At 47.1% G+C, this 26,482-nt stretch overlaps 1 protein-coding gene across 1 annotated transcript in view; it reads left to right on the top strand.

Moving 5' to 3' along the window:
- The window catches only part of LOC142580116 (uncharacterized), a 34,458-nt gene extending 13,469 nt beyond the window's left edge, over positions 1-20,989 (top strand). Inside the window, exons 2-3 of the mRNA XM_075690937.1 lie at positions 8,363-8,641; positions 19,356-20,989. Of these exons, the coding sequence (XP_075547052.1) occupies positions 8,379-8,641; positions 19,356-19,446 (354 nt within the window). The 5' untranslated portion in view covers positions 8,363-8,378 and the 3' untranslated portion in view covers positions 19,447-20,989. The remainder of the gene's footprint in view (positions 1-8,362; positions 8,642-19,355) is intronic.
- Positions 20,990-26,482: the final 5,493 nt, after the last annotated feature.

The raw sequence follows: 26,482 nt of genomic DNA, 5'->3' as shown, positions 1-26,482 counted from the left end.
GCGCCCACTGCAGGGCAAAGGCCTCTCCCACACTTCTCCAACAACCCCGCTCATGTACTAATTGTGGCCATGCCAAGCCTGCAAACTTCTTAATCTCATCCGCCCACCTAACTTTCTGCCGCCCCCTGCTACGCTTCCCTTCCCTTGGGATCCAGTCCAACCCGCCGTGGTTGCTCAGTGGCTATGGTGTTGGGCTGCTGAGCACGAGGTCGCGGGATCGAATCCCGGCCACGGCGGCCGCATTTCGATGGGGGCGAAATGCGAAAACACCCGTGTGCTTAGATTTAGGTGCACGTTAAAGAACCCCAGGTGGTCAAAATTTCCGGAGTCCTCCACTACGGCGTGCCTCATAATCAGAAAGTGGTTTTGGCACGTAAAAACCCAAATATTATTATTGGGATCCAGTCCGTAACCCTTAATGACCATCGGTTATCTTCCCTCCTCATTACATGTCCTGCCCATGCCCATTTCTTTTTCTTGATTTCAACTAAGATGTCATTAACTCGCGTTTGTTCCCTCACCCAATCTGTTATTTTCTTATCCCTTAACGTTACACCTATCATTCTTCTTTCCATAGCTCGTTGCGTCGTCCTCAATTTGAGTAGAACCCTTTCGTAAGGCTCCAGGTTTCTGCCCCGTAGGTGAGTACTGGTAAGACACAGCTATTATATACTTTTCTCTTGAGGGATAATGGCAACCTGCTGTTCATGATCTGAGAATGCCTGCCAAACGCGCCCCAGCCCATTCTTATTCTTCTGATTATTTCCGTCTCATGATCCGGATCCGCCGTCACTACCTGCCCTAAGTAGATGTATTCCCTTACGAATTCCAGTGCCTCGCTGCCTATTGTAAATTGCTGTTCTCTTCCGAGACTGTTAAGCATTGCTTTAGTTTTCTGCAGATTAATTTTTAGACCCACTCTTCTGCTTTGCCTCTCCAGGTCAGTGAGCATGCATTGCAATTGGTCCCCTGAGTTACTAAGCAAGGCAATATCATCAGCGAATCGCAAGTTACTAAGGTATTCTCCATTAACTTTTATCCCCAATTCTTCCCAATCCAGGTCTCTGAATACCTCCTGTAAACACGCTGTGAATAGCATTGGAGATATCGTATCTCACTGCCTGACGCCTTTCTTTATTGGGATTTTGTTGCTTGCTTTATGGAGGACTACGGTGGCTGTGGAGCCGCTATAGATATCTTTCAGTATTTTTACATACGGCTCGTCTACACCCTGATTCCGTAATGCCTCTATGACTGCTGAGGTTTCGACAGAATCAAACGCTTTCTCGTAATCAATGAAAGCTATATATAAGGGTTGGTTATATTCCGCACATTTCTCTATCACCTGATTGATAGTGTGAATATGATCTATTGTTGAGTAGCCTTTACGGAATCCTGCCTGGTCCTTTGCTTGACAGAAGTCTAAGGTGCTCCTGATTCTATTTGCGATTACCTTAGTAAATAGTTTGTAGGCAACGGACAGTAAGCTGATCGGTCTATAATTTTTCAAGTCTTTGGCGTCCCCTTTCTTGTGGATTAGGATTATGTTAGCGTTCTTCCAAGATTCCGGGACGCTCGAAGTCATGAGGCATTGCGTATACAGGGTGGCCAGTTTCTCTGGAACAATCTGTCCACCATCCTTCAACAAATCTGTTGTTACCTGATCCTCCCCAGCTGCCATCCCCCTTTGCATATCTCCCAAGGCTTTCTTTACTTCTTCCGGCGTTACCTTTGGGATTTCGAATTCCTCTGGACTAATTTCTCTTCCATTATCGTCGTGGGTGCCACTGGTACTATATAAATCTCTATAGAACTCCTCAGCCACTTGAACTATCTCATCCATATTAGTAATGATATTGCCGGCTTTGTCTCTTAACGCATACATCTGATTCTTGCCAATTCCTAGTTTCTTCTTCACTGTTTTTAGGCTTCCTCCGTTCCTGAGAGCATGTTCAATTCTATCCATATTATACTTCCTTATGTCAGCTGTCTTACGCTTGTTGATTAACTTGGAAAGTTCTGCCAGTTCTATTCTAGCTGTAAGGTTAGAGGCTTTCATACATTGGCGTTTCTTGATCAGATCTTTCGTCTCCTGCGATAGCTTACTGGCATCCTGTCTAACGGAGTTACCACCAACTTCTACTGCACACTCCTTAATGATGCCCACAAGATTGTCGTTCATTGCATCAACACTAAGGTCCTCTTCCTGAGTTAAAGCCGAATACCTGTTCTGTAGCTTGATCTGCAACTGCTCAATTTTCCCTCTTACCACTAACTCATTGATCGGCTTTTTATGTACCAGTTTCTTCTGTTCCCTCCTCAGGTCTAGGCTAATTCGAGTTCTTACCATCCTATGGTCACTGCAGCGCACCTTGCTGAGCACACCCGCCGTGGTTGCTCAGTGGCTATGGTGTTGGGCTGCTGAGCACGAGGTCGCGGGATCGAATCCCGGCCACGGCGGCCGCATTTCGATGGGGGCGAAATACGAAAACACCCGTGTGCTTAGATTTAGGTGCACGGTAAAGAACCCCAGGTGGTCAAAATTTCCGGAGTCCTCCACTACGGCGTGCCTCATAATCAGAAAGTGGTTTTGGCACGTAAAACCCCAAATATTATTATTATTATTATTGCTGAGCACGTCCACATCTTGTATGATGCCAGGGTTAGTGCAGAGTATGAAGTCCATTTCATTTCTAGTCTCGCCGTTCGGGCTCCTCCACGTCCACTTTCGGCTATCCCGCTTGCGGAAGAAGGTATTCATTATCCTCATAATATTCTGTTCCGCAAACTCTACTAATAACTCTCCCCTGCTATTCCTAGTGCCTATGCCATATTCCCCCACTGCCTTGTCTCCGGCCTGCTTCTTGCCTGCCTTGGCATTAAAGTCGCCCATTAGTATAGTGTATTTAGTTTTCACTCTACCCATCGCCGATTCCACGTCTTCATAGAAGCTTTCGACTTCCTGGTCATCATGACTGGATGTAGGGGCGTAGACCTGTACAATCTTCATTTTGTACCTCTTATTAAGTGGGAGTGTGTACTCACCGCTTAAGCATTGCTGGTCGCCATACTATCGTCCTTTTCACCGTACTTGCCCACTGTCTACATGACCTGATACTCGACATAGAATTTCTCTCTGATCATTCTGCGCTCATCGATTGTTCCGCAAGCACTGTCCGCCTTGGCCTGCCTCTCCTCTCCGATCCCCCTGTTCCACCCGAGATTCACCTAAGTAAGACTGATTTTGTTCATGTGCCACCGCAAGTCCTGACGTAAATCGAACTGCCACCTTCGCCGCCACTTCTAGATGGTGATTACATCGCTACCTCAATCACTGCCGTTGTTCTCACGCACAGCGTCACCGTCCCTCATATTGTACTGACTGTTACCGACACTGTACGTGCCTCACGTGGCTAATTTTGGCCATACAAAGCAAGTACTATCACAGCAAATATCCCTGGCCACGATCAGTGCGTTAACATATCGCTGCTTTGAGACTTGCCGTCGACCACTCCTGTGAGCCTTGCAAGTCTGCCGGTTATTCTGACGATGACATTGCAAAAATGATTGCCGCGGCCCTCTTGCCTGGAGTAGCTGAATCTCTCCGTAACTTATTGTTTTTATAGTGATATTTTAACCTAAATGACCGTCCCTTGGGCCAGACAACCCTTGTCAAACACCGTATCCACACATGAGATGCTCAGCCAATTCATCGACGACCCTACAGTGTTTCATCGTCGGAACGCCAAGTCATAAAGGCAGAAGTGGACAAGATGCTGGCAAAAGACATCACTGAGCCATCGTCAAGTCCCTGGGCATCACATGTCGTGTTAGTGAAAAAGAAAGACGGCACGCGGATATTCTGCTTTTGATATCATCCCTCAATCGCATCACCAATAAGGATATCTACCCACTACCCCGTATAGATGATGCCTTTGACTGTCTATGTGGTGCCCAGTACTTTTCCTCCATCGACCTTCGGTCCTCGTATTGGCAAATTGCTGTGAATAATCTTGATCGTGAAAATACAGCCTGTAAAACGCCGGACGGACTTGAATAATTTAAGGTTACGACCTTTGGCATATGTAACGCTCCGGCCACCTTTGAGCACGTGATGCACTCTTTGCTTCAAGGGTTAAAACGGTCGACTTGTCTGCGCTACCTGGAGGACGTTATAATGCTCTCGCTTATACGTTGGGCACACACCTTGAGCGACTCTCAGCCATTCTCGGTATTTTTCGCAAGGCTGGTCTGCAGTGCAACTCCAAAAAATTCCATTTTGGCCACCGTCAGCTAACTGTGCTTGGACATCTGGTTGACGCTTCTGGAATCCGACATGGCGCAGGAAGAATTTGCGCCGTCGAAGGCTTTTCTGTGCCGCACTCAGCAAAACATGTCCGCAGCTTCGTAGGCCTTTGCTCTTCCGCCGCTTTGTTCAAGAATTTGTAATCAGAGTGCGGCTACTAGCAGACTTCCTCAAAAAAGGCGTGCCTTTTTCATGGGGCTCCTCCCAAGCTGCCGCCTTCTCTCGTTTCACGACGTTATTTCCTCACCACTTCACTTATCCTCGGCCACTTCGATACTTCAGCCACAGGTGCGCACCGATGCAAGTGGCCACGGAATCAGTGCTGTCTTGGCGCAAGTTCAGTGTCACCATGACTGTGTTATTGAGTACGCAAGCCGCCTTTTGTCACCTTGGGAGCGAAACTACTCCATTAACAAGAGAGAGAGCGCGTTTGGCTCTTGCCTGGCCGGATGCGAAATTACGTCCCTGTATTGTCACCGACCATCACGCTCTCTGTTGGATTTCGTCCATAAAGGACCTCCCACAGGGAGGCTTGGATGATGGATTTCGCGGCCGGCTGTGGTCTACAAATCTGGGCGTCAGCACGCTGATGGCGACTACTTGTCCCGTTACCCTGTAGGCACGCCCAACATCGATGACAGGGGCGCTTCCGCCTGCCTTCTATCCATTTCCAAACTTTTAGACATGGCGAATGAGCAACGCCATGAGGCCACCTTGCGGACCCTGACTGAGGGAGTTGAATGTGTGCCTACTGAAGCATCAGTGTGGTGGCTCGTAATCGAGGGCGGTGTTTTGTACCGCCGTAATTTTCACGACGACGGTCCTTCCCTTCTCTGTGCCGTCCTTCGACACCTTCACTCAGGTGTCCTCTATGAGCTTCATGACGCACTAATTGCAGGCCATCTTGGTGTCGCTCGCACATATGATCGTGTCACCGTGGCTTCTATTGGCCCGGCCTTGCTCGCTCTGTACGGCGATACGTTGCTGCGTGCGAGCCCTGTCAGCACAGGAAAAACGTATCTTGAACCCCTCAACATCCCGACTGAGCCATTCTTTCGAGTAGGTTTAGATCTTCTCGGCTGTTTTCCCCGATTCCAGGTCCGGCAATAGGTGTATCACTGCGGCTACAGATTACGCGACGCGCTACGCCATTACCCGAGTGCTTCCGACCAGCCGCGCAACTGACGTCGCGGATTTCCTCCTCCACGACATCATTTTATTGCGATAGCAATTAAATGTTATTAAAAATAAAATACCAGCAGTGTCCTCGCTCTCGACGTGCTCTGCCGCCGACGATTTTGTGGCTTCGCACTTTCCATGCCCTCCATAATCTGACGCGTCCTCAACCTGGTGTTGCTCAGTCGCCTCAAAAGAACAGACTTTGTTCTCGTCACTCTGATCTTGTCTCTCGCTCTCCACAGAAATATCGAAATGGCGCAACAATGCCTGTTGAGCCAGATTGGACCTCTTGAAGTCGAAATCAGAAAGGCGAGCTAAGCAACAGGACACGTCACAGGAAGGTACCCCAGCAGCCCAACAGACCAAAAGTCGCGGTCCAGCTGTACCTCCGTGCAAACCTCCTCGAAAAAAGCAAGAAAACTTTCGATGTTGTCGTTGTCCTTGAATACGTGCAGCCTATAACCGTGCTTGGTGCCCCCTGAGATGCTGGATTTCCATGTGAATTTCTTCTATTCGAATTTTGTGCTCTTCCTTTTGGCGCTTTCTCTGATCTTTTTGCCTTTCGCGTTTCCTTTAATATTCTTCCCTCTCTCGCTTTCTCTGACTCTGTTCCTGCTCTTGCTTTCACTCATACACTATCTTTTCACCTTCTCGTTCGCTTTTTCCTGAATATCCTTCCAAGCCTCCGCGATCTCCTCGTCATCTCTGCCGCTTGCCTCCAACATATGGATGACCTCCGCTTTCCTTCGGTGCTTGCGACAATCAATCCTGAATTCCCCGCCTATCGCGTTTAGGTCTGTTCTGCGCAGTGTTTTCCAGTCTATGGCTGCCTTATTTTTGCCGACAAGTTTCTCATAGATTTTAGCGTAGAAGCAAGGTATCTTTCAACAAGGCTTCTAACACCCTTGTTACCAGGAAGAAGCAGGTTAAGGGCCTGTTTACGCTCGAGCCGCCCATCGCCGCAAGCCACACCACACGCTTGCGGTTGCGCGAAAGATTGCACGTATCAAACACTTGTGCACAAATTTCGGTTCACCGTGTGTAAGGTATACACTGTGTACACTATGTAAATGGTAATTTGTGCACAAGTGCTGGATACGTGCAAGTTTTCGCGCAACCGCAAGCGTGCGGTGCAACTTGTGGCGATGGGCGGCTCGAGCGTAAACAGGCCCTAAGTCTCGCAACTCTCTAGGAGATATCCAAGACGTTAGAAAGCACACGTTTATATTACATTATTTAAATGAGTTTTGCAAGAATTAAAGAAGATAAGAACTTTATGATGAAGTTCCAGCTGCCGATCTCTCTCACCAAGCGTCCCGTATACATACCCCCCTTTTAACCTCTCCGTGGTTATTGCCCAGTCGTCTTCCCCCAATCCGGCGTCGTTAGGATAAGGATAACATGAGAGCCTACCAATCTGGAGGCTGGTCGCCCTTTCTCTCTGAAGAGAGCTTTATCCCAAATTTCTCAAAGTTTTCTTACGCGCAACTCCAGGCTGTCGCTATTCCATCTTGACTAAACAGCGCGAGCGTCAACAAATGGATGCCTGTCAGCCTTTTTGACATTACGACGACCCGACTTCCATAGACACGTTAGGTTCGTTTTCGTTAACTTTTACTGATTTCATTTTCTCACTGATACGATGAAGATACAGCACTTCCTTTTGAGGCAAACGGTAATAAACAAAACAAACGGCCGAGTAGATCGATATTGACAGGAAAGACAGAGAGGTCGGCATGAGCTAGTGTGCTCTAGTCGGCTACTCAACCGCTGAGTAATATATTTTAGCGAATGTTTAGCGTGTGCGATCCTATTGTATAGCCAGGCAGAACCATTCAATGCCAGGTCCAAAAAGTGAAATGTAGCCAGGAAATCTAAAAGAAAGAGTGGCTAAAAATGTAGTCGGCTCATTCCAGGTGCTTAAAGAAGAGCGAAAAAAGTCGCCAGGCTGCCGCCATGGCCAATCAATTCAGAAGAAAACATTGCTGTAGCGGATTATGAATTGCTCCTTTTGGAGCTGTTCCATTTAGTGTCCTTCGATGTATTAACAAACTGGTCTTTGGATATCAAGTTTGAACTGGTGGCTCGGTATTCGCATCCGGAACTTGTTATCCCTGTATAAATGATTAAAAGAACGCAAGTAGTTATCAGTGAGCTATAGTACAAGCGAATATGTCGAGTGCACCATTCTCGCCCTTTAGTCATTCATCAATGTATCCCTATGCCATATCTCAACTTTGTAAGCGAGTCAGGATTTCTTATTCCTTAAGAAAAGTGTTTTTCTAGTAGTTCATATAGCCATGTATTGGCGTGTTCTCAGATGCCTTTACTCAATTTCAACATGGGACCGTAATGAAACTTCTGTCTCCCCCTTATAATTTACTGAGCACTCAACTATAAAAGGATACAATCCATGGAATGAACCAGAAGGTGTTCCTGTTGAATGAATTTCGGCGGCTGGCAAGGTGTAGGTTGCGTCCTCCCTTCGAATACACATTGTGATGGTAGTCGTTGCACAGTGTGTGTCGTTAGAGGCGTAGTACAGCGGATGATGCCGTTTTATGGTTATATTTTGTCTGGTTTTTCCGTAGTTCTTATAGGAAAACGTTGCTTTTAAAAGTAGCCAGAAAGTAGCGAACTCGAAAATTATTGCGCCACGAGCCTTCAAATGTGGCCAATTTAGCTCAAAGTAGCCAAACCTGGCAACCCTGGAACCGTTTACGCTTGTCGATGAAAGCTGCAGCATTCAGACGGCTTCCATTTGAGTAAGCCAACCTCAGTGGCCGGTTTTCTGCTAAAGCGTTTCTTCCGCCATAAGAATAAGTCGCACGGAGAGCACGCGGAACCAGACAAACTTGTTTGTTTCTACAAACGCAGCAAACCACTGGGAGGCATGAGTTACGGATACCCTCAGGCGCCTCACCAGTACCAACCACCGCCGCCACCCGGATTTGCGCCGCCACAGCAGGCGCCGCCCCCCGCCTACCCCGGCTACCCGCAACCGTCGCCGGCACCCGTAGCGGAGCCCTACTTCGCAGCGTCGGCGCCAGTGGGCGACACGTACCAGCCACCGCCGCCTCCCGGCCCCCAGCACTTGTACCCGACGCAGCAGCAGGCTGGCGGTTACTACGTGCCGCCTGCGCAGCCGACGACGGTGTACGTGTTTTCCAAATAGGGAAGGGTATGCCGCTACGAAATGTCAACTCTAGGACGTGGGTGACGAGAGCATACGCACGGCGATGACTGTGCGCCGCTTTTCTGAACGCTTTTCGCAATCTTTGATAGAAATACCTTCACAATTTACCTCAAGCGTTCATCTTGCCTTCCGACCAATTCGCGCCGGCGATGTTTGTTGCGTTAATTTAGCTCCAAAGCTCATTCGCACAACTGACGCACCATTGGATGGCCATTTCGTCCGGCTACTCAAGGGAGTACTACTGACATGCAACTTCCGATTTCTCGTTTTTTTTACGTTATATGAGGGCCCGAATTCTCAAAACCTTAGAGAAACACTGGCAAGCACCAGAGCCTCCTAAATAAATTACTATGATACTAATTGTTTCACGAACCAGTTGCGGAGGTGGATGCGTCATGACGTCACGATTCTCGCTCCATTCCTGCGGTCGTTGCTGCTGTCACAAGCGAGCGCCGCTTGAAGAAACCTGCGCTGCACTGAAGTTCTTACGAGCTCCACCATCATACCTAGGCTTATTGCCACACGACGCGAGCAAGTATTGCTCTCGGTCAGAACGTCACGACAATGTGTCGATGACCAGGTTTGGCATTGTTGCTTGAAGTTTGACGTCTATTGTAGAACTCATTTTTTAATTTTATTATGGGGTTTTACGTGCCAAAACCACTTTCTGATTATGAGGCACACCGTAGTGGAGGACTCCGGAATTTTCGACCACCTGGGGTTCTTTAACGTGCAGCTCTATGTACACGTGTGTTTTCGCATTTCGCCCCCATCGAAATGCGGCCGCCGTGGCCGGTATTCGAAGCCGCGACCTCCGTGCTCAGCAGCCCAACACCATAGCCACTGAGCAACCACGGCGGGTGTAGAACTCATTGAACAGTACAATGCACCTGAGACACTCTCCGGAGCCCAGAAATATTGTTAAACTGTCCAGAACAAATGTAACACCACACACAAAAAAAAGAAAAAGAAAGGATGTCAGTGGCAAGTATGTGAAAAAAGCATACTTGCGATACAACTTCTGCATCAAATTTAAATATCTTATGTTTCCCATTAGTCACACTTGCTAAATGTGATCATTTTACGTGCGAAAAGGGTGTGGTAAAGTTTCTACAACTTCGAAATTATCTGTAACTACTCCTTTAACAGCAATACCGACAGCAGTGCCGACAGCGCCGCTGCGGCTGCATTGTTGTGACGTCACGTTTTACAGCTTCTCTAAGATAAATCCCCGACAGGTCCCAGAAATGCTGACATTGCATACGATAAGGTAGGGCAATAAAGGCTTGTAGGATAAGGCCAAGAGCCCCACCTCTTGCGAATCATGACCGCGTGCATTTTGCGTACTTTTTTTCTTGTAAGTGCAGAGAACAAAGACGAGATCGCGAATCCCGTCTATATTTGTTGTTTTTGTTAACATGTGTTGTTTTAAATGTATTAATGCCTGACAACGAGTATTTGTATGCATGAGATCATCAGATGATTTGCGAGCAGCTTTTATTGCCCCTACATATTCCTATGTGAGAGACTCAGAGAGAGAGAGAGAGAGAGAGAGAGAGATACAACCTTTAATGGTATGCTATAGATGTTAACCTGCCTGTTCGCCTGACATGCTACTAGAAGTGCTGGGTGATGACTATGGTGTATAAACAGTGAATTTGCTTGTTTATATGAAGAACGTTTTGTGTTAATCGATGCTGCTAGTAGTGTTAAATTTACCAGGAAAATTCCGAGCTTTGGATGCCAGAGAACAAGACTCCCGATTTATCCCCGTTTTCCTCTTTAAAAATAACACAGTTTTTCCCACCGGAATTTCAATATATATATATATATATATATATATATATATTATTTATTTTAATTTTTTTTATTTTCAAATACTGTTGGCCGTTTTGGCCGTAACAGGGTCGGTACAGCAAATTTGCACATAGCGTAAAAAATGTAAACACTTTACAAACGTAAATAGGACATGAAGCAATGAATGTTGGAAATACAATGCAAAACAAATAACCAAATACAAATACAATCCTCTGGCTAAGAAATGCATGTTTGTAACATTGTGACAGTGAAATCGGAAACAGCATAAAAGAAAGACTATTGTATGTATTTCTAGAATGGTGTGACACCGTTTGCACGACACAACTAAAATTCAATTTCATAAAAGGTTTTTTAACGCGTTCCTCAAATATTTTAATGCTACTTGACTGCAAAACAGACGCCGGCGAACTGTTCCATTCCTTAATCGTTCGCGGAAAAACTGAATAAGCGTACATGTCCAGATATGCTTTTGGAATTGAGAACATGCAATGATTGCCTGACCTGACGTTTCTAGCCTGCCTGGGAGCAAAATAGGGTTCGGTTTCAATATTGAAGTGGCCTTTTGATAACAAAAAAAGGAATTTAAGTCTAGCCAACTTCCGCCGTTGAGCCAGTGGAGGCAAATCAAGCAACCGAAGCATTTCGGAAACAGAGTCAGTACGATAATACCGGGAAAGAATGAACCTTGCAGATTTTCCCTGTATCTTCTCAATGCGGTTTATTAATCCTGATTGAAACGGATCCCAAATGACACTGGCATGCTCTAACGTCGGTCTAATGTAAGTTAAATATGCAAGTAGTTTGACGGGTGTGGTTGCTAGCTTTAATTTTCGGCGAAGAAACCATAATTTTTTTTTCTGCAGCTCCACAAGTTCTGTCTATGTGTGATTTCCGACTTAAGTCTTTCGAAATTGTTAAACCTAGGTATTTTATCGTTTCAGCTTCGGTTAGAATTGTTGAGTTCGTCTCATAATTACACTCAATAACATGCTTTGTTTTGTTTGTGATTCTGAGCATGACTGATTTAGATTCGTCAAGTTTCATTTTACTTATTGCGGCCCAGACTTCTACAGCTTTAAGGGCTGGACTAAGTGACGCCTGATCCGACGCCTGATCGCTATATATATATATATATATATATATATATATATATATATATATATATATATATATATATATATATATATATATCGGGTCTGGCACCCTTGATGTCATTAGGTAGCGTACGAGGGTATGTTAGCCACGTGCCCACTCTCCTAAGGTCACGTATTGCTGCGTGACGCCATCGGGCAAAAGAAGGATGTTCTACATCCGCCCGAGTGGCGCTGGCTGACACTCTTAGGGCTAGATCTAGTAAAACACAGATACACAAGTTAGTGGACGGTTCGATAGCCCTCGCCATGGCACAACTGGTAGCGCAACGCGCGCGTAATTCCGAAGTTACGGATTCGGCTCCCACCGGCGACATGTTATCTTTTGGTCCACGTTCATTTCCCTTTCTTTAATATATATCGATAGACAATTAACGCGCGGAAAGCATCGGGGCAAATTAGCTGTGGTTCAAATTAAAATGTAGAAATTAAAGAAAGGGAAATGAAAGCGGACGAAAAGGATAACGTGTCGCCAGTGGGAGCCGAACCCACAACTTCCGCATATATATATATATATATATATATATATATATATATATATATATATATATATATATATATATATATATATATATATATATATATATAATAAGAAGCCAACAAACACTGACACCAAAGACAACATAGGGGACATTACTTGTGCGCAATAAATATAATAAAGAAACAATAAATTAATTTAAACTAAAGTGGATAAAAAAAATTGAAAAAAGTTGTTTTTTCATGCACTTTCATTTCCATTAAATTATCGTTTCTTGATTTCATTTATTACGCACAAGTAATTTCCCCTATGTTGTCCTTGGTGTCAGTGTTTGTTGGCTTCTTATGATATGACTAAAAAAACGGGCCCCTCGGTTAACCCCCTTTCTTCTCGTTCACACAAACACGCACGCACACACACACACACACACACACACACACACATATATATATATATATATATATATACATATATATATATATATATATATATATATATATATATATATATATATATATATATATATATATATATATATATATATATATATATGCTGCGCGAAAATGAAGGATCTTAACTATATGTCACCCCTTAGGGTAATTTACTGCGAAGTGTGATATTCGTATGCCAAGAGGGACACAGGGGTGCGTTTGTTATTATAAGGGTATGAGTGGGATACCTGCTAAACTATTCAGATATTTCATCAAATGATAACAAATGATCAATGACAATATTTACAGAAAGAACGACCACGGCGTAATGGCTTCCGCGTGGCTTTTAATGATATAATTGAATTGAAACACTCTCGTGGTATTCCAATAAAGCAGAGCAAACAAGTAAAAAAAAAAGAAGAAAGCAAGGCAGAAAGAAGGGAAGGAAGAAATAATAAGGTCGTTTGGGCGGAGAAGGCAGTGACAGTTATGAAAATGCTGCTGCCAAATTGCATTCTAGCGTGAGCCATGCATTGGGAGCGCACTGCAATTTCATGAAGCTTAATGAGCCATTGTCTGAGGCAAACGGCGTTCTCGAATAATAGCATTCGTCCTCGCGCGAGAAATAGCTTTCTTCTTTGTCGTTACTGTGTGGGAAGTCCAGAGGAGGGCTTTCTAAGTAATTGACGGGTACTTTATGCGATGCCATACTGGTATCGCGGCAACACTTCTTTTTTCTCCCGCACAATGAATTGATGCAATATATTGGCTAACAAAACTTGCTAGATGCCTTAGAAGAGGCGAAAAAGGCGAACCGCCATAAGGGAAAAAAGAAGGAAAGAAAAACATGGTCGTGCTTCTCGTGCGTGTAAGCGCTATTGGAACACTCCAATTAAATAGTCGGTTATTATGGCAATAGAGAGATTCGCATGGGAACGAAACAGATGTCTGTTTATATGAATTGCCGTTACAGATTACCTGCTTTCTGGCGTTCGTGAGAGGGCGAAGCATTTATATAGTTACAAAGAAGTGCACCTTAGAACGGCGGTGTCTCACTCGCCAAATGCGAGAGCTGGCACGTATACTGTTTGTCCGTCGAATAAAGCGTTTCTTGAGAAGCGCTGGCCTGGCTGTTACGGTACCAGAGTATTTTTTCCTTCTTCTAAGATCGCTAAGGCGACGAGTCGTGCGCACAGAGCTGCACAGAGAAGAAACTTTGCCATTGCATGGCACGCCATACAGGCGCAAAACTCGTTGAAGTTTGCCATGTTTTCGTGTGTGGCACTGGCCAAAATCTGCGAACTGTTGAAAATGCTTAGTATAAAATGCCTTAGAGGTATTCTGTAGGACACTCTACCCAGGCAAGAGCAATAGTGGCTATACAGGACGAGATGGCTTTGCTTTCCCCGACACCAGGCGAGCCCATCAGTAGACAGAGGCCGTCTCGGCGTCTATACACTCAAACCGCCTGCTATGATCAACGCCAGCGAGAACACTGTAGCCTCTACGACCACTCCGGCTGCGAGCGCTTTAACTTGGCATGGTGGACTACTGCGTTTCGAGGCGAGACTAAAGACAAGGCGTGCACTAAGACGATGGACACACAAGAAATAAATATTTCAATTAATCACGTTAGCCGGTCTTGCGTAGCAGCGCAATTCTGAGCGATGTTTCAGAATCAAAATCACCGCCCCTTCCAGTCCGGGAAGATGGTCGAACGGCGTAGCTGTGCTAGTTACACCGAGTGTTACACCATGCAAGTCAAACTTCGCAAGCAGTCTATATTGCAAATTTTTGTTCCACAATTCTTGCGCCTCACTTTCGCTTTTGCGTGGTTCGCTTGGTGAGCATGCTTTAGGAGTGCTTTTTTTTTTTGCGGTTCTCCCAGTGTTTTTTTGTAAGCGTGAGGTTTCTGTCTGTGTTTTGCCGTGCTTTTTTTTTTTTTTCGCGAGCAAGTTGCTCCGATCCTTTTTTGCGCTGACGCTCGCGCTAGGCAGCTTCTTGCTCAGGAGTACGCGCTACTTGTGGTCTTCCCACAGTTGTAGCTGTGATGGATTGTGCGGAACCACTAATCCAGAGCTCCGTATTTGGGGCGCAAGGTCTGCCACTGGAGATGCGGGCACTGCAATTATTTTTGATGATTGGTTGGATTAGTTTGACGATTGACGTGGCTGCCGGTACTTCTTCCTGGCGAAAGAATTGCCGGCAGCCACGCGCTCCTAGTATCGCGTTTCAATCGCTGGGCACTGTTCGTTGGCCGCAAACCGCCAGCATAACATTTGTTTCTTTCGCGGCAGGGTGGAATCAGTCGTCGATAAATTCGATGCCTATCTGGCTCGGTCGCCGAAAATGCACCGCGTGACAACCGTATAAGATTCGCGTATAAGATAGCATTCTCACAGGGAGAAAGGGGTCACTCGAACGCCTTTCCCCCTGTTGAGCTCTTCTTTTCCTCTCCCGCTGGGTCACGTGGCCCCTTTTTTAGCGAAGTCCGACAACGACGACACAGGGTCCGCATAAACAGCTTCGCTGTAATATTCCACGTCACAACACCTTATCTGCTTTAGCCTGGACACATTTCCGACAGGTGATGCGTCGGCGAATAGCGCACAGGTGAACCCTGACGTGGAAAGAGCTCTGCTGGCTGCGCAGCCAGCAGAAGCCTCTTATTCATATTGACAGGTTGACTTGTTTATCCTTTTCGGGTGAGCGCTTTTCACCGTATAACAAATGTTGTCGCTCAGCGTGGGACGCGCCTGCATGTATCGGAAGTTTCTGGAATGTTATCGATGGTTCTATTCGCTGTCTGTTGTCACCGAACCTTGCGTAATCTAATTGCATGTATGCGCGACGCGAATGGTGTAGAACTTTCTGTAAGACACATGCTGGCACCAGATATTACTCTGGAACGTTCGATGGCTCGTGTATAAAAGCCGATGCTCTTGACCGGTAGATCAGATTTCGACGATCGCCGACTGTGTTCGCAGTTATCGTTGTGCTTTAAGTGTAGACTGTTTTTGTGGGTGCAGGTTCGCCCAATAAAAGTTAGTTTCGTATTTCACAGTATTGCTACTGTGCTATTTACCGTCACTACCACATGACATCTGGTGGAGGTGCTTTACGTTCATGTACCGGACGCCCCCCACAAAGCCGTGACCCAAGCCCGAACGCGGAAGGCAACACCAACGTCGCCAAGAACCAGCGAGGTAGTCGCAGGCTGCAAGGACTGGCCCCGGAGCACGGCCTTTTGCCTGAGACGACCAGGAAGCTCGTCCCCAAGTCATCCCCAATGGCAGCCCCAGCGTCCTCCATCGTGATGCAACAGCCCAGGGAGCCTCCGATGTTCCGCGGTTCAACATTCGAGGACCCGGAAAGCTGGCTTGAGACGTATGAGAGGGTCGCTACATTTAACAGCTGAAACAGCGACGACAAACTGCGACATGTCTTTTTCGCATTGTAACACGCCGCCAGGACGTGGTTCGAGAACCGAGAAGCCACCTTAACGACATTGTACCTGTTCCGAAGCGGCTTCCTGAAGGCATTCACAAACGTCGTACGCCGAGAATGAGCCGAAGCTCTACAAGAAACCCGAGTGCAGCTTTCTAATGAGACCATCGCGATCTTCACGGAGGAGATGACCCGGAAATGACTGAATAGAAGAAAGTCCGCCTACAGAAGCGTGGTGTGAAGGAAGAACTTTTCGCCGGAATGATACGAAGCCCACCGAAGCCCGTCGACGAGTTTCTTCGCGAGGAACTCGTATGTACAACTATATCCGCGCATTCCTTCGAGATCACACAGCCACCGTAGGAATGGGACCGCATCGATCCGGTACGATTCGTCTTGTAGGACGTGGGACACCCCAGGGCTCAGTTCTTTCCCCCTACTCTATTCAATATCGCGCTCGCAGGGCTCCCCCGGCTACTCGACCAGATCCCTGATGTCGCCCACGCTATTTATGCGAACGACATTACTATCTGGTCGACACGGGGTTCCGACGGAGCCATCCAGGACCGACTGCAGCAATCAATCGATACAGTTTCCGAGTACGCCAGAAAATTCGGCTTAAGATGTGCTCCGGAAAAGTCAGAGCTCATAATCATTCGCCCCCGGAGCCGTTGCTCTACTCCCCCTATCACTGTGCACGTGGATGGCACACCGATACCACAGGTTAATCGTGCTCGTATCCTCGGCCTACACGTCCAAGCGGATGGCAGGTCAAACTACACTGTTTCCCTTCTATCCAGACAGATTGAGCAAATTCTGGACATGATCCGGAGGGTCTCCAACAGGCGCTCGGGCCTTCGAGAAGAGGACCTGCTGCGCTTGGTGGAGGCATGCGTGATCAGCCGCCTTATACACCATCTCCCATTTCAGCGGTTGACCCAAGCGCAACAACTTCGCATAGACGCAATGATACGCAAAGCGACGAAGCTGGCCAAGGAAGCTGGCCTCCCGAACTATACTTCCACACACCGTGTCCTTAACTTAGGGATACATAACACACTAGGCGAGCTGCTAGAGGCACACTGGGTCAGCCCATCGCCAGCGCCTCCTACTCACTCCTACTGGCCGCCATCTTCTCACGCGGCTAGGATACTCTGTCCCACCCCTTGAGCCTGAAACCCGTCCAACGATCTTGTCAGCGATACGCCAAGCACTAAGTATTCATCCATTGCCACGTAATATGCACCCCGAGCATGACAAAGGGCGGCGCAAAGCCCGTGTGCGATACATTGGCCGCATGCTTGCAAACATCCCGGAAACACACACTTTATACACGGACACATCACGCGCTCAAGAGGGCTATACCTCGGTAGTTTTAGATGGGACCGAATCCCTGAGAGACTCTGCTGCGATGCGCGGAACAAATGCTGCTTACGGAGAAATTCTCGGTGTTGCTCTTGCAATTCGATACGCCATCCGTGTTCCTGAGGAAGTGTATATATTGACGGACTCGCAACAGGCATGCCGGGCGTTCCTATCAGGACATGGCAAGAGCGGCGCACCAAATTCTCAAACAGATCCCGCAAAATACACCAACCACACCTCCCCGCATCCACTTACTCTGGACCCCTGGTCATACCTCGCTGCCGGGTAACGAACGCGCACATGCGGTTGCCCGAGAAATTTCCCTCCGGGCGACTCGGCGTGGTGAGGCGACTAGTTCAGAGTGGGGCGATCCCTTGCTCCGTTACAAAGACATACTCCGTCATTATACACGCATTCGTCGCACCCACGCCCCCACCAACGCCGTCCTTCTCGCGGGAGGAAACAGTGGCATTACGCAAGTTACAAACTGCAACTTTTCCAAATCTTGTCTCTCTCAATAAATTCTACCCACACTGTTATGCAGATCGCTGCCCTGGCTGTGGCAGCTCGCCCACAATCTTCCACGTCACGATTGAGTGCACTGCAAACCTCTTTCCTCCCTTGCCAACTCTCCTTTACCCCCTACGCAACAAAGAGCTGTGGGACGATGCCCTCCGCGACGTACCTCCCGAGGTCCTCCGAGCTGTGATACAACGGGCTCGAAACATCGCCGGAATCATCTTAGGGACCCTGGTCTGAGGGTTCCTCCCACGCTGCTCTCGCCATTCAAATATTATTAATAAAGATGTTTTACTCTCTCTCGCGAGGCCATCAGCATCAAGAAGACACTCGAAATAACAAATGTTATCGCTCAGCGCGGGAGGCGCCTGCATATATCGGCCGTTTCTGGAATGTTATCGACGGTTCTATCCGCTGTCTGTTGTCACCTAACCTTGTGTAATCTGATTGCATGAATGCGAGACACGAATGGTGTAGTACTTTCTGTAAGACACACGCGGGTACCAGCGATTACTCTGGAACGTTCGAGGGCTCGTGTATAAAAGCCGACGCGCTCGACCGGTAGATGAAATTTCGGCAATCGCCGACTGTGTTCTTCGCTATCGTTTTTCTATAAGTGTAGCCTGTATTTGGGGGCACAGGTTCTACTAATAAAAGTTAGTTTCGTCTTTCACAGTATTGCTACTGTGGTCTTTACCGTCACTACCACGTGACAATATGCGCGACTCACTCAGCTGCGCTGCGGAAGAAATGGTGCTAAATGAGAATTATTTGCCCTCATATGAGTTCACTTGGGTAATATACCTAAGGACTGTCTATTATACAGGTATTAATACCTTCTTAGCATTTTACTTTTGTCCATTTATGACTGTCGTTCTCTTTTACAGTAGTGTAGCACTTGAAGCTACAACCGCCATTATAACCAATCAGATCTCGCAGATATCCTTCGACGCCGTGTTCTACGCACTCTGAAGAGCGTCGTCTGCCGAGTCTCGAGCGCCGTCTCGAATGCGCGCCTCGAACCTTTCATGTTGCTACGCTCTGCGTAAAGGTACGTCCTCACTTGCGGAAATAAGCGCGTGCAAGGCGACGCATTAAAAACGCGCGCCGCGGAAGACACCTTCGCGGCAAGAATTCTCTAGAATATCGGCTTGGCCTTGTTGGTTTTCCATCCTGGTGTTAACAGCGCAAAACGTAGGCGGGACAGGAGACGAGAAGGCGACACCACAAGCGCTGCCAAAATAAGCGCGCCGCCTTGCGCGCGCTTACTTCCGCAAGTGGAGGACGTACCTTAACACTACGAAACGGGAACTTCCTTAGTAGCAGCTGTAGAATGAGGCATGCGATAACAGGAACAGTTATTTAATATTATTAATAATATTGCCCACCAATGATGCCTATCCTAACGAAACGGATTGCGGTTTGCAGCTAAGCTCTACAAGTCGCACTTTCTTTTTCTTCGCAGGATTGTGAAGGAGAAAGAGGACAGTTGTGCCAAGGACTGCTGCTTGTGTGCCCTGTGCATGGGTTTGTGCTGCCTGTGCTGCCAGGACTGAGGCTGGACGCACTCCTCGCACACGCGTTTTACCGCTGCGCGGTTTACAGGAAATTGCGACCCGGTCTTCAATTTTTCATGATGACGGCGGCGTTCGCAAAGAAATCGTATCTTTAATGTACGGCACTTGCGAAGGGCAAGATGCTCAGAGAGCGCACTTGACACCTGACACTTCCAAAAAGAAAGAAAGAAAGAAAGGAAGTAATAATACACCGTGCGCTGGCTTCAAAACGAATCAACAAAAAACAGGCCCCAGATTCACAAAGCTTTTCAGGAGCGCGTTCGTAAGAAATGAGGATAGGCAACTGTGATAGCAAAGGAAATGACAATTATAAGGCGTTGGTAAAGAACAAAGAGTTATTATCAAATCTGCAACCATTGTGTATACTCTCTAACACTGTCTTTGGACTACAGTATAGCGCTTCTTCAATCACCTAAAAAGTTTTGCGTGCTTACAGTACCTTTGTAATCGGTCGTCCACTAATGAAGAAGCGCTGACAAGTGCCGCTGCGTTGTCATCTGTCTTCGTCCCTCTGGAATGTAGTAAGAGATTGTTCCAGAGGGAAATGCGCTTTCTTCCTCGTGCGCTTGCCGCCCTCAATTCCTGACCCCGGAAGGCACGTAGCCAGGATTCCTGCCCGGAGGCTGTGGGAGACGGCCAGGCAACAGTCAGAGGCGTGTGGGTATGTTGCGTTCCTCGATAATTTATTGCACCAGAGGCAGTGGCGTAGCTAGGTGGAAGGGGGGTATGTCTGATCGGGCTTCACCCCCCCCCCCCCGAATTTTTCCCGGTCGCTGGCTTCCTTCCTTCTATGTCTGGCATGTCGCCTATAAACAAAGGCTCCTTCGAACGCCCGCCCCAGACAAGTACAGAATGGAACACGCCTTCAGCCAGACCAAGGGCTTGCTCAAGGTAATAGTTGTATTATTATGCACCAAGCATGGGAAACTTATCTCTGCGCACCTCCCCCCCCCCCTAAATGCAACTTTAGACCCCCCTCCCCGCCAAAAAACAAACAAAAAAAAGATCCTGGCTACGCGCCTGATCGAAGGGTCCTGTTATCAGTGCGCTGACTGAGAAAAATTGAGACCCAGTGTGAAGAATCGTTTTGGTTTAGGCCATTTCAATGCAATTCCGGGTGATTCGCTCTCGGCAATCTTGATTTTCGGCGAAATGCATAAAGCCGTGGATCTTCCGTGAAGTTACGCTGAAAGATCCAAGAAAAAGTCGTGATTAGTTCCATTTAAAGAGAATGAATCATGGCGCCTGCAAATTGAACAGCCGAAGACATGAAAACGCAAGAATTATGAAAAAAAGATGCAAATTTAGAGGTTGGAATTGATGCGGTAATGCAGAACCTCAAGGCGAACGTCACTTCTGCTGAATACCGTAGTCGAGGCATCAAACGAAAGGAGAACATGAACTGTCAAGTCCATGATCTAATCTGCGAAGTTGTATTGAATATTTTCTTCTTAAAGGAGTGTTGGTACGACCGTTTCGACTTGTAATTTTTTTTTTGCGCTGAATAAAGGTTTGAACTAGAGTGTGCTAGAATAAGGTCGAATGAGCCGTACGGCGCTCTCCCGCTGTGCCACCGCGTGTGGAAAGATGGTGCGAGGGTGCTACGAGCGAGCTGCATTGGGGCGGAGACGCGCTTCGCGGCATATGCAACGTACTTTCACTGGGGGCGCTGACACCGATTACGCATGTATAGATTATGCAGCACGACGTTTTCAATTTTGCTGTCATTGAGAAGTGCGTCGTCCGTTAGCGAGCTCGCGTTCATTGTACGGACGCCCTGTTTTTTTGTGTGTGTAGAAAGTTAATACGTACAGTAAATGTTCTTAACGTCTTTATTTGCTTTGGGGCGCCCATCACATTTTGTGGGCGCTTACCAATGGTAATTTTAGCCCGGTGAACTGCTGTCTTCAACACTAAAAGTAAAAACACTGAAAGTTTTCTAAAAGTAAAACGTAAGTTTGGCACAGCCACCGATTTGCAATCGTGAAGGTATACGTAAGAAAATTTTATTAGTTGCATGTTGTTTCACGCCCGCTTCTTGTTGGTGGAATAAAAACGGCAAGGACAATGATCGAAGAAAACACTATTATAGCGAAATAAACCAGGCTAATATTTATTAACTGCTTGGCGTTAGGAGGGGAAGCGGTTGACTAAACTTCTCGGTAAATCGGAGGGCACATAGGCATATTCACGACACATAAATGATGAACCATTGTCAGATACTTCAACTGCCCTCGCTGCCTTTCAAGAATGAGCCCGGCGGCCTCACGTGCGGTCACTTCAGGCGCCTCCACGCTGGCGACGGCCCGGCCGCGGGGGTATTCGCGGTTCGTGTTGTGGCGGGACTCTATCGACGGTGGCTCCAGAGGGCCCATATATAAACCAAATGCCACCTGCCTCGTAGCGTGCATACAGCTGCTTTATTTGTGTGCCACCAACAATTCTACAGGGAAGAGGCCCACTCATGAAAGCGCGCATGCAAGCTTCAAGCGACTGACTATGGCTAGAGGCCTCATCACGGATTGAACTAGAGCGCACTAAGTACGCTCTAGATGGAACCAGCCCCAGGTGGACCAATGGGCTTTCGGAAAGGAATCACGGCAATGTTTGCGCGCTAATAAATATGAGCAACATGTTAGAGAAAGGATAGTACCTATACGCATTGCATCGGGAAGACGGGAAAGTAAGGACTAATGTAATCTCCATGGCTGGTTTGGCGATCTCCTTCAACGTGTCAGCAGGGGAAATGAAGTACAAACATATGTCTCATTGAATGGTATTTGCTGTTCTGATGGTATTCTACTCCAAAATTCAACATTAAAAAAATATCGTATAGTCCATTCTGTTCGAATGTAACGCGCAAGAGCACTTCGAAGTCTCGAGGGTGAGTGCCGATGCAAGGGGCTCTTCCGAATGGTGCCGCTGGTGGAGAGTCGCCGCTGTTACGCAGAGGCGCACCAGTTCGTGATCGAATTGATTGATAACTTCTGCTTTACAAGTTCCTAGAAACCAGTCAGTATAAACGCCGGTTTTGGTGCAGCCTGTGAAGCTGCTAACTCGATCCAGGCAAAGAATTTGTTTTGAAAGTCTCCCCATGTTTGCATTCCATCAAAACTGAGAGGTGCATGTGGTAGCACACTTATCTCCTTAAACGAGCAAAGCAGACCTGCATATATTTCTACGTGTACGTGAGCCCCCCCCCCCCCCCCCTCTCCCATGTCGTTCCTTTAATTTCTTCATTTTTGTCGTTGAGACAGTGCACCGAATAACTTAAAGCAGCCTTTTATAATATACAAGCTGCTCAGTTTAACAGACGTATAATTGGGAACGGCATTACATGCAGCTATGAAGTATAACATAAGCGCAAGCTGTTCTTCTGGGAAACCAGACCCTAGAATAATTTGATTTTGTGTACACCCCTAGAAAAAACTGCAGGGACACAGCTACCTTCTTTTTTTTTAAATAATCAAATTCTGGGGTTTTACGCGGCAAAATCATGATATGATACCACATATGGCACCTGGTTTAGTTTTGATCACCTGGGATGTGATCGGAGATCGTTGTTGGACGCGTTCGTGCGGTTACCGGCGCGCGCCATTGGCCTACTCCGCGCCGACGTCGATAGCCGCGAGGCGTGGCCACGTTTTTGGTGACATCAAAATGACGACACGCTCCTGTCAATCATCTTGCAACCGATCACGTCGTCTACTAGGTGCCGAACGCGACGGGAGCAGGGAAGTTTGGAGTGATCATACGTTCGTACAAGACCGGCTTCGCATGGCGCGTCTGGTGGATTCGATTGGATACAAACGGCGGGTTTGGCCGCGGAATGGCACGTTCAGATCTAATCCATAGTTTAATTCGATAAAATGGCGCTTGCGATGGAAACTTCGCTTGTTTTATTGGCGTTGCTATGAGAGCAGTGGAGGTGCGAAACGCGTTTAAAGAAATGGGAGAAAGCGAATTCCGGCGTCGCTTTCGTCTCTCGAAACAAATAGTGCGTTGTTTGTGGGGCGAACTCGACCCCATCATCGGGTGCCAGCGAGCCACTAGAATGTTGTTGCTGCCTCTTGAAAAGTGCGCCACAGTTCTCGTCGTTTCTTTTTCTTTTTTTTCCTCGCTGTACGCGACACCAACTAGGGACGACGCAGAGAAACTAATAGTTACAAATTGTAGTGGTCACGCGTATTACTATTTGAAAACGTGCGTAAGCTTGAGAAGAAAGTAATACATTTTTTAGATAAAGATTTCATTTATTGGAAGACGAGAAACATTTCGTTTTGTAGTATACTGTCTGCAAGCAGACGACAAACGAAGGAAGTAAACTTCCGGGGAGTTCACCGCTTGCCGACCGGCTGCTCTCTGAGCCCCGTTCTCATAAGTTTTGCATGCTGCTACATTGTCACGTTGCAGCAATCGAACAGAACGCGCATCGAACAAAGATCTCCGATCGCGCCCCTGGGGTAGTTTAACGTGCACCTAAACATAAGTACCACAGGTGTTTTTGCTTTTCCGCTCCATTGACTTCCGTGGCCTGGATTGAACCCGCGAGCTCGAGTTTAGCAGAGCAACGTCATAACCACTAATTAAGATACAGAGTGATCATTTTTAAATTTTATAGAATTTTTAAAGGTAGCCTGTTGCCGATAACATAATTCAAGTCCTTGACCTGGGTTATTCAGAGAGGTGGCTATTACTTGCACGAGAAATCGAAACACATATTCGGCTAATTAACAAAAATCCGCTAATAATGTTTTGAATTAAATACTTTACGACACATATTGTAACCTAAGCATTGTAGTCGGTGAGTTTGCAAGGCGTACACACTTGGAATAAAATTGCAGAGTGACACCAGTTTGTAGATATGCGTCATCAAACTTGCCGTAAAGATGCGCTGTTGTTTTACTTACTCTTTTAACAAAGCTCTCTTTTTGCATTCAAGCACAAAAGTAACTGGAACGCCCATCTATTTCATTAGACACTTTGGGAAATAATATCTCGAAACTGGTGTCATCCTGGAAATTCATTTCAAGTGGATACATCTTGCAAGCTCACCGGAAACGATTCGTAAATTGCAGTATGTGCTGTAAAATAAGGAATTAAGAAGTTAATTATTGAGTTCTTGTTAATTAGCTTAATATGTGTTTCGATTTCTCGTGCAGGTAATGTCCGCCTCTTCGAATAATCCCGCTCAAGGTCAAGAATTGTGTTACCTGCCACGGACGATTTTTAAAAATTTCATAAAACGTAAAAATGATCACCCTGTATATAAAAAATAAGCATGGACCAGAAAAAGAAAATGACCACGGCTTACGGGCCAATGTTTAACATATAGAATAGTGATATAAATCTATTTATGGCGCCGGAGGTCCGACGGCAATGCAGGACCCCGTGCTAATTGTTCCGAATTTTGTGACGCGAGGAAGACGCAAACATGCACGGAATGTTACGTCGCGTTTTTTTTTTTTTGGTAAATACTATACTACACATAAATCTGAGATCAGGGCGCCGGATGGGGCAGATATGTTGTATTTGTTTAAAGCGCCAAGGGAGCAAGCATACCATTATTTTTTCCGTCTGCGTTTCGCAAGACCTACTCATGGAAAACTATGTGCGCAAAAATACATACGAGAGACACGCATGCTGCTTGAAGAACAGGCAAAACATTTGTTCCCGAAGGGAACTACAATAACATAGTATAATGAAAGCCGACAAATCGGCCGCAATGCACGCGCTATCTCCTCGTGGCAAAAGAAGAAGAAAATCATTTACTCTCAAGACATAAATACACGTCACATGTATTCAGGAGCACCATTTGAGCGGTCCGATCGCACATACCAGCGCGAGAAGTAGTACGAACGACCGCGCCGAGCAGCATCGCCGGCAGTTTCTAATGGCGCGATCTCGATGCGGCCCAATCCACTTAGGTTGCCTCGATGTTACGGGAGGCGGCACTGATACCGAGACACCCTAAATCCTACTTCGATCACAGCGCCGCCACGATGTCCTAGAGCGCAGCTCTTAGGCACGCGTTCCTGCGGCGAGCGTCGGCGTTGGCGTCCCTCGTAACCGAGCGAACACAGCAAAGGATGAAAGAGAGGAGGAAAACGGAGGAGGAGGGTATGGAGAAAGCATGGGAAGAAAAACGTAGTTTCACGCAAGACGGGCTCTGCGGCGACGATCGCTACGATATGGCGCCAGAGTATAGTGCGTGTCGGCTGTTCACCGATGACGCCACCGAAACCATATATGGAAACAAAGCATTGCATGAGCGGCAGTCTGTCTGCAGCGGTCGCTGTGAATCGCGTCCACGCCTCACCGACGCGCTCCCTCTCGCGTTCTCCCGATTAGCGAGGCAGTCGCGCCACATTTCGCGGCGTTTGCAACGTGCCGCACGAGACAGATTGTCTGCGCTAGTCAACACATCAGGAATCGAAAACACATATAGAGCTGCGGTCAAACTTCGCATTTGGGAGTATCGTAATGGTCGATGAATATTCTTCGTCGTCGGGCACCACACTGCAAAGCATTGTTAGGATTGGGGGCTCAATCCCATCGCTCGTAATCAGTTGTCAAGATTGGAGTCGGGAATGAATTAGAAGGTAGCTGGCCCATGCCGTCGTACAACTTATCCACGCTGAGGACGTTGTTGAAGGGAAGGACTGCTTCTCATCGAGAACGAGGAATATGGGTTTATTTACAGTATCTACATAAGGACGTTGCAGTTCATCAGTCTAGCATGACTGCGAGACAAAGTACACTGAGCGGCCGCACAACAGCGGTTTATAAACACTCGGTCCTCCCTCGATCCCAAGGTGAGGGAAACGTTCGACCAATCATCGTAAACGAGTCGCCTCTCTGCGGGCGGGACATACACACACACACACTTTTTTGCGCGAGGTTCCCGGTCCCCAACCGAAGCCAGACGGGCTTCGTAGAACTCGGCGCTTACATCAGGAGAGGTGCCTTTTATTCCCCGAGCTGACCCCCGCAGCGCGGCCGGTTGCCCATTGTC

This window comes from Dermacentor variabilis, chromosome 1 (assembly GCF_050947875.1).
Source record: "Dermacentor variabilis isolate Ectoservices chromosome 1, ASM5094787v1, whole genome shotgun sequence".
Taxonomy (NCBI): domain Eukaryota; kingdom Metazoa; phylum Arthropoda; class Arachnida; order Ixodida; family Ixodidae; genus Dermacentor; species Dermacentor variabilis.
The sequence above is the reverse complement of the archived record's forward strand: the minus strand, read 5'-3'. Positions and strand labels throughout refer to the sequence as shown.